This window comes from Epinephelus lanceolatus, chromosome 8, assembly GCF_041903045.1.
Source record: "Epinephelus lanceolatus isolate andai-2023 chromosome 8, ASM4190304v1, whole genome shotgun sequence".
Lineage (NCBI taxonomy): Eukaryota > Metazoa > Chordata > Actinopteri > Perciformes > Serranidae > Epinephelus > Epinephelus lanceolatus.
In genome coordinates this window covers 1,075,980-1,088,999 of record NC_135741.1, presented here as the reverse complement: position 1 = coordinate 1,088,999, position 13,020 = coordinate 1,075,980, and the positions used below count along the sequence as shown (strand labels likewise).

Here is a 13,020-nt window from a genome sequence, read left to right as displayed (position 1 = left end):
ATCATATGTAGACATGACAGTCCACTGAACAAGCGGCGATATGTGACGAGTTGAAAGAGAGAATGTTGTGATGGTGGAATCATATTGTTTACAACGAATGGAATATTTCTAGTAATGTCCAGATCGCCTGCATTTTCTTCTTGTGTGAAGGAGCTTCGTAAAATCTGGTTGTAAATTCTGTCATGGAGGACAACAAAACGTTTAAATATTTTCACTTTGAATGGCACTGCGGTCTACTGTCACCATCACTGATATCCTATCTTATCTTATCTTATTCTACCGTCCTGCTCTAGTCCACTAACATAACAGTCAGTTTGCCGTCCACCGTCTGCCTGATTTTAGTCAAACACAGCATGATGTATTGTTGGATGTTTGATCTGGCAGTAGCAGAAGTGCTGAGAAAGAAAACCTGTTTGAAGTGACATGCATCAGTGCACGTACACAGAGAGGTATTTTGAGCCCTGTGAGGTGAATCAGATGCTGATATGTCTCATGATGAATTCAGTCACCATGTGACCATGAAAACCGTCTTTACTGTGTGGTGTAGTACCACTGCTCTGCCTCACCGAAGGTTAAGATTCTTCTGACATTAGTGGAGGGTCTTATTCCCGTTCTCTCCTCTTTCGTCAGTCACCAGCAGTGCTGACACTGGGACAGTCTGACCACATGTCACAGACCCATCAGCAACATGTCAACAAAGTCAAGAGTCTGGAAAAGTTTCTGAATTAGTGAATTTCTTTATTTATCTGAGACAAAGTGAAGTTTGAGCTGCAGCGTTTGATAATCAGTCAGTAACAGTCACACAACATCAGCCCAACAACAAGCTCTCCTCCAATCACAACACGCCGAGTCACAAAACTCTGAAACCAATCACATTTCATTCATCTTTAAACCAATGTCTGAGCCGGTCAGCCAATCAGGGATCAAGACAGATTTACACCTCGGTGCTCTGTCCAATCAGGACCAGGCAGGAAGATTTACACTGTACAGTGAGTGTTTGTCAATGGAAACACACACACACACACACAGCTGCTCATTCTTTCCATCCTACTGTAAAGTTCGTCTGCATTTAGATCAGTCTGTCTGTCGCTGTGAGTGACTAAGTGACTGAGTGTGTGTGTGTGTGTGCATGTGTGTGTGTGTGTGTGTGTGTGTGTGTGCATGTGTGTGCATGCGTGCGTGCGCGCCGGGTTTCCCCTGCCTGGCTTACATCTGAAATACACAGGGCACGCATGCGGCTTGTCACGTAGGCGGGACGGGGTGTTTCACCTGGTGTGCTTGCTGCAGCTTCACTGTGTGTACTGAGTTCTGACAGTGAAAACACAGTTGGCTCTACAGGGTCTGGGTGTGTAACGACTATATTAACTGGTACTGAATTAATAACTATTGACGGCGCAGAGGCATAAAAACACAAGAGGTTGCTCTGCTGCATCACATTTCCTCTGGTACAATGAGTCCACTATTTTTATTATATTTAAAACTTCAGTTCTGTGTAGTTATCACCTGTTGGAGCAACACAGAGCTGCACGTGGAGAAGATAAATACATAAAGCAGCCGTGTAAAAATAATGTTGATGCCTTTGTCTTAGAATATACCCTGGTGTGTGTGTGTGTGTGTGTGTGTGTGTGTGTGTGTGTGTGTGTGGTGTGTGTTGTGTGTGTGTGTCTCACAGGCAGAGCAGCAGGGCGAAGCCGGCGATGTACTCGTTCCTCTGAGCTCTGAACAGTTTCATGTGGATGTGTTCGATGGCCGTCGGGTTGTTGGTCAGATCCACCTTCTCAGTCACGCTGTACTTCCTCACCTCACGGAAAGCGTCTGTACGCGCACACACACAGAAAGAGCATCATCAGCGTGTATCCTACAGTTTGAAACTACACTTGATGATCAGACAACTTGAATGCTGCACAAAGCATTTCATTTTTTCAGAAACAGAAAACTGAAATCACCGTTTATGACATAATGCACCACATTTACTGTCCTCCATTTTATCTGAGTGTGAACATACAGAATATATCTACTGTATAGAGCCCTCGGAAGACAAGACAAGACTAACAGAGGGGAAATTTAGCTGTTACACAAAGGCAGAAGTACAGATACACAGAGAATAAAATAAACAAATAGATAAAAGACACGCATGCAGCTACAATAAGAAAACTTTATTCTGAGATAATGAAAACTACTGACACACACACACACACACACACACACACACACACACACACACACACACACACACACACCGATGAGGAGGAAGACGAGGATGGCGATGGCCACCATGAACCAGGTGTTTCCATAGAGAGCGATGGTCTGGATGATCCGAGACTTGAAGATTTTATTCCACCTGGAGAATAAAACACAGTCACATTATAACACAGCAGAACAGATACATAATAATATAACACAGACACACAGAGTACAGGATGGATCACAGGATCACAGTCTGAAGACAGACACAGCTCAGGCTGGTTAACTGGAGGTACAGCTCCATCTAGTGGTCTGAGACAACAACACAGCAAGAAAAAAATAACATGCTGATCAGCTGATCGTGGGCAGCAGGTGAGAACGACAACGTGCTTTTTATTTTTCAGAATAAAAGTCAGTAAAAAGATGTGCAGTAATATTCTGACAGTTGCTTTTATTTTGAAAGTCAGTGACACCAGTGTAACCTTTGACCCCGTGGTCACATTGGTCACCGACGTGGAGGACTCCAGCCATGACACTTTGCAGCCCGAGGATGAGGTGGCAGCCTACATGGAGTTCAGATCCTTTGGAGGTTTGATGGTGGTGGAAGGAGCATGCTAACATGTTTCCTAACCTGGCAGTGATTGAATGTTTCCAACATCCAGTCAAAGAGACGTCCAATTCAAGAATGGAGAACCAGCTTCATGTGAGGGACTGGAGCCTGGGGGAGTTGATCGGGGGGGAGGGGCGCAGGACTTTAATTAATGGGTGACTTAGACATAATGACGGGTAACGGGTTGGGTCTGCACTGAGCTTTACAGGTATGGGTGGGTGCTGGTTTCCAAATATGGACCCATGCAGGACTCTGTACCGGGTATATACTGTAGGCATCTAGACAGAATGAATTTCAATACTGTCAAAAATACAGACAGTCATCAATGCCACACAAACACCGTCACATACCGTACACCATACACCTGAACACCCCGTGAAATTTCAGAAAGGTATGAAGAAATGGATGCTTCACAGATCTAATTCATCAGGTAACTTGGAGAAACAAATCCCAAGTTAAGTTCATCAATCAGGACACTTACAACTCTATAAAAATGTTCACAGTTCTTCACAACATACTTTAATATAGTGTTTTTCCTGAGATTAGACGACACCTTTATATTCTAGGAATCCTGTTTTAAACCAAGAACTGAGACCAGTCTTTAAAAGCTGTGAACTTATTCTCCAGCAGCTCGTCTCTTTTTTCCATCATGATCATTCCTCACAGTTTCAGAGCTCCAGGTCAGTTCAGCGGCTCCAGTGGGATTTTGTAGTGATCAAAAGGGTCTGACATCAGCCGTGGGATCAGTGAGGTCTCTGTTGTGTGTGCTGAGTTAATCAGAGCTGGGTGGTTTTTCTATCAGGAGGTTTTAATGTGCTCACAGTCACACACACAGCTGCTCTGTGTTTCAGCTCACAGACCGAAAAATCAATCAGCTTCAAGCTTCTTCAGCTGGAACTGTTTGACTTCCAGTTAACGCTTCCTCTGATAGATCCAACACCAGATTCAGGCCAGCATCAGACTACATGTCATCAGTCCGACCCGACACACGTATAACATATAAATATTGTAAATAACTGTAACTGGTTAAGTTCAGTAAAGTTTACTTTAAACTGACTCCTCTAACACAAGTTAAACAGCACAGTGAGTAAGTTAACCTTCAGGTCTGCCTGGCTCAAAGCCCTGAAGACAAACTTCTCCCTACAGCCATAAAACAAGATCATTTGACTAAAATATCAAACTCGGCTCAACTGTCGAGGTTCACAGACAAAACTGTTGTTTTTCGCTAGTCACACATTATTAGCTTAAGCATGCTTACATTACATAAATTAGCCTAGAGGCTAGCAGACGTTTTTCCTCTACTCACAGCTTCACAGATTACATGTAACATTATTTTTTTCTTCCTCTCCCTTAGTTTAATTCTCTGCGTCTCCTGACAGAACAGCCTGGATGAATTTCAGCCTGGATGAATTTCAGCCTGCATGCACGCTTTTTCAGCTGAACATTGTTGGAACAGCAGCTGATTTTGCCGTAGTAAAAAGGTAGCGGAGATGCCAAACACAGATCCTCATCAGCTGCTGTTTGACGGTGACACAGACTTGCCAAATAAAAGCATTTCCTAAAGATGATGATATAGATCCGTGTTTTCATTTTGCATCAATGACATTTGATCATTGATCATTTAATCGATGTAACAATCCAGATCAATGGATCGTAACACCCCTAATAATTAGTGTATGAATTCTTGAGTTATGGCCATACACATATTTTGAGGTCACACTGACCTTTGACCACAAAATTCTGATCAGTTTATTCTTCAGTCAGGGTGGACGTTTGTGTCAAAGCTAAAGAAATTCCCTTAAGACGTTCTAGATATATTGTGTTGTTGTGCAGAGGGACAGGTGTGAATCAGACAGGTGAGCACTGACCTCTTAGGTGAGATGAAGGGGATGCAGAGCAGCAGAACGAGGAAGACCTCAGCGTACAGGAAGGTGGCCACCGCCATCCACTGCAGACTCATCCTGACTCCTGATCAGAAGACACAAACAGACACCTGAGACCAGTTTACAGCAACAATACACACACATGCTTGTATGTGTCTGTGTGGGGAAACTGGTTTACAGCATAATCAAAAAGGCACCTGTACACAGACTCAACACAAACCAATATCATAAAGGTCACCAATAGATGTACTTGTTCATATACCCATTTCTTTACAACGTACATTCTCTGTTGTGTCTTTGAGCTGCATGAGGTCGGTCCACAAGTCCAAATACTTTTACATTTTGCTTTAAGAAATCTAATGTTTAGATTGGATAACACTGAATTGTTATTTTGAGCAAAGAGGGGCTTGTCAGTGTCAGATCATGTCCACAATAAAGGTTTATACAGGAGTCAGTCCATGAACTCTTAAACACTTTGCAGAGACTCAACATTAAGTATCCAAAGCACCATCAGGCAGAGCAAAAGTGACCACACCATCAGCAGACCAATGCATTAAGCTTAGAGCTTATTTACACCTGGTATTAACCAGCGTCTTGGGCGATCCGACCACAAGTGGACAGTGCTGAATACAAGTGTAAACGACCACACACACACCTGCTGAGGTGGTGTGGGACACATTTGATCACATTTATCTTTTATAGTGTAAATGCTAATAAGTCCTGATGCATCCCCGACAAGAACTACGTCACTGACAAAGGAAGTGGTGGTTGTTTTGGTGACAGCGTGTCCATGCTCTATAACCTGACCTTTTATCGAACAGTTGGACCAAGTGTTGTGTGACCTTCCATTGTTGTGCCCGATCTAAGGAGACATGTTGAATTCCACTGACAGCGATATCTCCAGCTTTATCGAAACAACTGCTAATGTGACTAATGAGTAGGGATGGGTCACGATTTTCGAATTTTCGAATAGTCGTTTTATTTTGAAAAATCGATTTTTTAATGCGACTATTACTATTCGCCGTCTTATTTCCCCCTTTATTTGACATGCAATTCAGCTCCTAACCGCACGAGGGCAGTATAGGATTGCTACAGTGGTGTGAGATGGGCTACCAGCTAGTTTGATGCTCTTCTACAAACAGGAGAAACATGCAGAGACTACTACAGTCATCAAAAAGTTCCGTGTGGAACAACTTCGACAAAATAAACGAAAATGAGGTGCAGTGCAAACTCTGTGAGGCAAAGCTTGCGTGTCACAAGTCTACAACAAGTATGCACAGTCATTTGAGAGCGAGGCACGCAGGAGGCGGCGAGGGACCGTACGGCCGGGCTCAGCGGCGCGACACGTCTACAGCGCGAATCCCATAGCAGCTCACCCCCCTGTTAATCAATTACAGCGGCTCCACCGGCAACGGGAGCAGCGCGACAACCCCCGAAAAATCGTCGAATAGTTGCCATGATTTTCGAACAGTGTTTTTGCTTGTGCTGCCCATCCCTACTAATGAGCATGTTAGTGAGAGTGTGGACGTAAAAACTGTGAACTGAGCCCTTTGAGCTTCTAGCGTTAGTGAGGTAGGCTTTAATGAAATCTGAACACAAGTGTTCAGCAGGCGGCACATAACAGACACAAGCATTAACAGCGATGTGTCTCAGCTGTCCACCTGTGTTTGGATCACTACAACACATTAATACCAGGTGTAAACAGGCACTTAGTTCACTGAGAGATAGAAAAGCAACTTCATCATAGTTACAGAATTTGCTAAATAAAGAACATAAGACTCCAGTCAGCAAGAGTTCTTTCAAAAGCAGGACGTCTGGTTATGGTCCCAGAAGTAGCTGTTTCTAAACCACTTCTTGAAAGGGTGAACAAGGCCGAGTGCTCTGGGTGGGGTCAGAAATCTCAGTATTTCACAATGGATCAGTGGATAAAGTGCTTTTCACTGATGAATCCAAGTTTATGATTCATGGCAGTAACAGAAGAGTAAATGTAAGGAGACGAACAGGAGACAGTAACGCTGCAGCCTATCAACCCGACACTGAAACTAGGGATGTCCCGATCCAATATTTGGATCGGTATCGGCCGCCGATATTAGCAAAAAACGGGCATCGGCATCGGATTGGACTGCATGGAAAAACGCCGATCCATGAACTCCATGATCTGCTCCGTCGATCTGGAGGCACCAAACTGACCTCAGAGAAGAACCGCTGCATTCTTCAGACATGCTGCACCCTCTGGTTTCCATCTTTTGTGTCGAAGGATCTAAACTGCAGCAGTATAATGACCCCAAACACTCCTCAAAGCTTTGCAATAACTACAATAGGCCCGTTTCCACCGCAGGAACTTCGGGGTAATTTTACGGGGCCGGGGCCGTTGGTGCATGTCTCCACCGCAGGAACCACCCCCGAAGGACAGAGTCCCGGAACTTTTACGGGGGCTAAACAAGTCCCTGCCTCGGGGTAGGTACTCAGAACGGCCCCGAAAGACTCCCAGCTGGGGCTTGGGGGTTACTTGGTGCTGATTGGATATACTCAAGGAGGGATGTGATGACAACGGAAAGCTACAAAATAGCCGGCATTTTTCAGCAGACGAGGGTTAGCTCGTTCATATAGCTTTCGCCGCCATGTAAAAAAAACTCACTAAATGGCCCATGAAAAAAATATTCTTTCCAGCGGATATCTTAGTTACAACATGATTGAGCTAGCAAAGCAGTTTTGTGTTGCTATGTGTAGTATTTATTCAGTTATGGGAAATCACTATGTCTAGAAAGCATCAGCTGACAGCAGCAGCAAAGCTAACATCAGGACGTCATCTGTTAAAAGCCTCCCGTTGTCGGATACGACATGAAACTACTCCAGTTAGCTCAATTATGTTGTAACTAAGACATCCGCTAGAAAAAATATTTTTTCTGTGACATCACGAGAAGCCCTCTGGATCCGTGTCAAGTCACGCTGGGAGAACGTGGGCCATCAGGTTTTACAAAACTTGTGGAGTCTGTGCCAGCTCAGTAAAGCAGATGTGAGCATACCTAACACTATGATATTCTCTATTTCAGTGGTTCCCAACTGGTGGGTTGCAGTCCAAAAGTGGGCCAAGTGTCCATTCTGAATGGACCACAAGTGACTCACGAATGTGTCAAGTTTGTAAAAAAAATACACTTGACTTCTTTCCAGACTTGTGGACTGAGCCCTCACGGACTTCAGTTGTACGTAGTGTAACGTATTTACTGTCATCACGTAAAGTCTGCGAGGGCAGAGACTGCAAGCTACTGACACTGTTTTTCTTGTTGCCATGGAAACACTAAACTATCGCTGCTGTCATATTCACATATATGTAGGGTTGGGTACCGTTCATAATTGAACTGATACGGTACTGGTATCTGGAATTCGTTACCGACACCAAACGGTACCTTATTTCGGTATTTTTTAAAGTCTAAACTTCTCAGTTTCAACATTTTATTGAGAACATTTAGGAACAGTGCTGCACGTTAACTTCTGTCTGCACATTTTTTTTGTTGCCATTGTTGCTGAGTCTGAGGTGCGAGTCATGCGCTCTCGCTCCGCCTCCACCTCAGATACCGAAATTTGGCACTGATTCATTTTAAGTGAATCGGTACTCGGTAGTACCGACGTGAATCGGTACCAAGTACAAACAGTACCGAGTTTCGGTACCCAACCCTACATACAGTATATGTCATATAAGTTGATGAACAGTGCCGAACTCATCTGTTCCTGCAGATAAGATATAAGTCCCATGTGCAGCCTTTTTTGTGACTAAACAAAAATGTCTGAACACATCTCTATATAACAGGCTACAGCGTCTAAAAACAGAAATGTTTGTTAATAAAGGACAATAACTTAATAAACTGTGTATTACTGACATTAGAAACCTTCTTTTGTACTTAAACATATTTCTGTATCGTGATGTGGCTGAATATTATTTCAGCCAAACATAATTCGAGTAGCATTTAAACAGACCTAACTAACAATAACTTTCCCAACAGTTTCCAGCAGCCTTCAGTCACAGAGGCACAATATGACGACGATTTATACGATATGATGTAGATTTACTAAAGTATTATCAGATCGTAGAGATTAGAATAGATTTACATTACGCTGCATGTATCTCCTGTTTCAAGCCATTAATTATGTTAACTGCTAATTAGCTGCACCACAAAGAGGAACATTTCTACAAATGACATTTGAATTTTTTTAAAATAATAAATGGTCAGAGAAGGACAGAAAGAGGCCTGAATACTTGACTGCAAATCTCCAGGTGTGATCATCACATGATATCAGAAGACGACACAACAGGCTGATTGAACTGTGTTAACTCATAAGCATCACAAATATTCTGTCAACAGATTGATTTCACTGGTCACTAAATAAATGGACACACATGTATGTATCCTTTATGATACAAAGCAGCTGGCCAAGGAGATAGAGAAAAACATAACAACACAACAAAAGTGTAGTGCAGGAATAATGAAAGCTATGCTATATGAATGATATAAAATACAGATTGAAGATAAATATGTCAACATATACCAGTGCAAATTCAGACTGTGCATAAGGCTAACATAGCTGGTGACTTGCAGTTTTTTTGGTGTGTGTAGAAGGTGTTTACAAGTAACAGCGCTTGACAGTGCGGGCGTTTCACTCGCATTTGCGACTAAAAATAGGTGTGTGCAAACTGTAAAGCAGCCTATATTTTTGTCAATAAAAAAATATGATAATCTAACCACAAATGTTGGAGGAACTCCAGCCACCTTCCCTCTTCCCCGTGTGACACGGTTATGGGTGGTTTTCCAAGCCACTGTCAGCACAATGAATATAAGTCCCACTGTCGGCAGTGTGGAAATAAGTCAAAGTGTGGCGGAGGAGACAGACCGGGTTAAGCGGCGGACCTCCAGGGAAGACCTCTCCCCTCTCCCCGCAGTGAGGGACTGTTCTCCAAGCTACCGCTGCTGGGCAGCGTGGAAATAAGTCAAAGTGTGAAGGAGACGGACCGGGTTAAGCGGCGGACCTCTGGGGAAGCCTGCTCCGTTCTCCCCGCAGTTAGGGACCTTTTGCCACGGTACTGCTGCTGGGCAGGGTGGAAATAAGTCCTGCAGAGTTTCAGAGGACCTGGAGAATGTTTTAGGATAGTAATAACATTATATAAGATAATCATATTGCAAAGATAATATATATAAGATAATAACATTAAAGACAAAATTAAATTGCAATACTTTTTCAAAACTTGATGATTTTACCTTTCTGTACATTTTGTATACAAATTCATTAAATAATTTTGCTTGTAAATGTCTATTTGCATCACGTTTATTACAGAAAACACATTATTTGATCAATTTACATTGTGCCCCTAAAGTTCTTTGTGCGCTCCTTACTTTTCAACTTAGGAGCACATGTGCTCCTTGGGAAAAAAGTTAGCGTCAAGCACTGAGTAATAAAACCTGAGTGTAATAAGGAATAAGGAATGCTGGAAAACATAAAATATGAAATGCAAACAGTACAAATGCAAAGTGTGCAAAGATTGACAACCAGTCCAGCAGCATAAAGACAGAATGCAGGTGAGCAGGTGAGCTTCAGTCTGTTCCAACCTGCCGTCTCTGAGAGAAGCTGAACAGTCTTATGGCCTGGGGGACAACAGACGTCCTCAGTCTGTCTGATGAGCAGGACTCAGAGAGACGTCTGCCACTGAACATAATCGTCTGCTTAGTGAGTGTGCTGTGCAGTGATCATGGCGGACAGCAGTTTGTTTGGGGTCTTACTCTCTGCCACTGAAACAACAGAGTCCAGGTCTGTGCCAACTACAGCGCCAGCTCTCCTCAGCAGCCTGACCGGTTGCGTAGCGTCTCTGTTCATAATAGGACCTCGCCAAACTCGACCAGTACTGCAAAACCTGGCGCCTAAAACCAAGCCCAGCAAAAACAGTCTCCAGTGTGTTCCACCTCCACAACGCTGAAGCTGCCAGAGAACTGAACATCCACCTGAGCGGACTTAAACCGAAGCACGCCCCCACTCCAACTTACCTTGGAGTGACCCTTGACAGGACCCTGTCCTTCAAGGAACATCTTAAAGGAACGGCAGCTAAGGTGAAGTCCAGAAATAACCTGCTCTGCAAGCTTGCTGGCTCAAAATGGGGGGCAGAAGCCCCCACACTGCGCACCTCAGCGCTGGCCCTGGCATACTCCTCAGCAGAATATTGCGCCCCTGTTTGGTCCAGGTCACCCCATACACACCATGTGGACACCCAACTCAACACAACCATGAGGATCATCACCGGGACAATCCGCTCAACACCACTCCCCTGGCTCCCCATCCTATCAAACATAGCCCCTCCACACATCCGGCGAGTAGCCTTCACTCAAAGGATGCTCCAAAAGGCCAAAGACTCCCCTCATCTACCAATCTACACAGACATTTTCAACCCACCCACTGCCCGACTTCCATCTAGACGTCCAATTTGGAAGAATCCCCCACCAGCTGACTTTACCATCCAATCAGTTTGGGAAAAGGAATGGGAGTCCAAAGACGTCCCAAACAAACATCTGGTGGCAGACCCCATCCTACTGGTCCCTGGCACCAACCTCCCAAGGAGACAGCGGTCAACCCTAAACAGATTCAGGACTGGACATGGCCCCTGCCTGGCCATCCTTCACAAGTGGGGCAGCAGCTCAAGCTCACTTTGTGCTTGTGGAGAGGAGCAAACAATGCAACACATCATTGAAGCTTGCCCTCTACAAAGACTTGAAGGAGGCTTAGTCACCCTCCATATAGCAGATCAGATGGCAACTGTTTGGCTGAAGGACTTTGCATTCGCTAAATAAATAAATCTGTTCTTAATGCTGCCACACCAGCACACCACAGCAGAGAAGAGCATACTGTATATACTGCCTACACCTTTTCCCAATACAGTACAGCCTGGTATGTGACATGAGGAGCTGATGGAGTGAACCTTCACCCTGTGAGGATGATCAGCTGATGAGTGATGTCACTGTTTGTTGGGGGTGTGGCAGCTCAGACTCACTGCAGCTGTGTCATGCTGCTGATGTTACAGTGAAGAAACACTCTGAATGATCTCAGTGTCTCTTCATATCACAGCACTAATTAAATCACATCCAGTCAGCTGACCGTCTCTGTTTGTTAAGGATGAACACAGACCCCGAACCTGAGAGGAGTTCCTCACGGTTCATCTGCGCAGCAAAAACAAAGTCCTGTTTCAGTCTCTTCAGGTCACAGATTCACTCATTTAGTCCAAAAACCATAAATTAAATTAACATGTGGCAAACCTCTTGTTGACCACTCCGTGTAAACGCTGTCTATTCTCTGATAACAACAACTAAACTAATGTTTAAATCTCTAACGAGCTGCATCAACTTTAGTCCCCGAGACTAACATTACAAGTTCGTATATTTGCTGGAACTGAACTCATTTATTTAACGGTTCATGAACTGGGACGGAACGAGCCCGTTAACGTCTTTATTTTTTTAATTAACGTCTTAACTTACTGGAATCTGACAGGACTTTTCAGGGCGTTTACTAGCTTAGCATGCTAACTATTCTCCGTGTATTACCTGAAGCAGAATTAGCCAGCAGGCTTGCAGGCTCCGTCTACTTGCTGGTTTGTTTTGGATCAGATACAAGTGCTTAATATAAACTGTTTGACCATAGTTGTGACTGTTTGACCATATCTGATGTTAACATATGTGACGTTCTCGCCGCAACAACATGGAGACATTTTCGCGCTAAGTCAACTTAAAGCTAAGTTAGAGTTAGCAGGCTAACATAGTTAGCAACTGTTAGCTCATGGAAGCTTTGCTTTAGTACAACATCCGTGTTTATTCAGCAGGTGAGACTCACCTGAGAAGATCCCGCGGACACAAACTCAGAGACTCCACGCGCTGCTGTTCTGCTGAACTTTAAACACTCTGCTCAGTCAAGTTGCTTAGTTAGCCTGTTAGCCTAGCTTCCTGTTGTAAACACTTCCGGCTTCCGGCGTTTAATGCCAGCTCACCCCGATCCCGGTATCTTGATTGGATACACCGGAGCACGTGGGCGGAGTCAACGTGCGGCAGCTCACACAGAGGTGAGAGAGAGAAAAATAAAAAGAATAAATAATAATAATATTTTTTTTTTGTTACTAAAGTTAATGTAGTAACAGTAGAGTGTAGTATCGGTATTAATATATACTTAATGTACCAAAAGTCAAAGTCGTCACTCTTCAGAATAATTTACATGATATTACTGGATTAATAAAACAAATAAATTACAGGGGGAGCTCATTGAAATGACTCTATATACTCCCGGGTAGTATCTGTAATAATACGTCATCATTTATTA

The 13,020-nt window shown here is 43.8% G+C and overlaps 1 protein-coding gene across 2 annotated transcripts in view; it reads right to left on the bottom strand.

Moving 5' to 3' along the window:
- bcap31 (B cell receptor associated protein 31) overlaps positions 1 to 12,678 on the bottom strand; it is a 33,775-nt gene extending 21,097 nt beyond the window's left edge. Inside the window, exons 1-4 of one of the 2 annotated variants that reach the window (XM_033627986.2) lie at positions 12,541 to 12,678; positions 4,663 to 4,762; positions 2,241 to 2,341; positions 1,671 to 1,815 (exon numbers count right to left, since the gene is read on the bottom strand). In XM_033627986.2, the coding sequence (XP_033483877.1) occupies positions 1,671 to 1,815; positions 2,241 to 2,341; positions 4,663 to 4,754 (338 nt within the window). In that variant the 5' untranslated portion in view covers positions 4,755 to 4,762; positions 12,541 to 12,678. Of the gene's footprint in view, positions 1 to 1,670; positions 1,816 to 2,240; positions 2,342 to 4,662; positions 4,763 to 9,416; positions 9,462 to 12,540 lie in introns of those variants that run through there. The other variant, XM_033627987.2, reaches the window with a different exon arrangement.
- Positions 12,679 to 13,020: the final 342 nt, after the last annotated feature.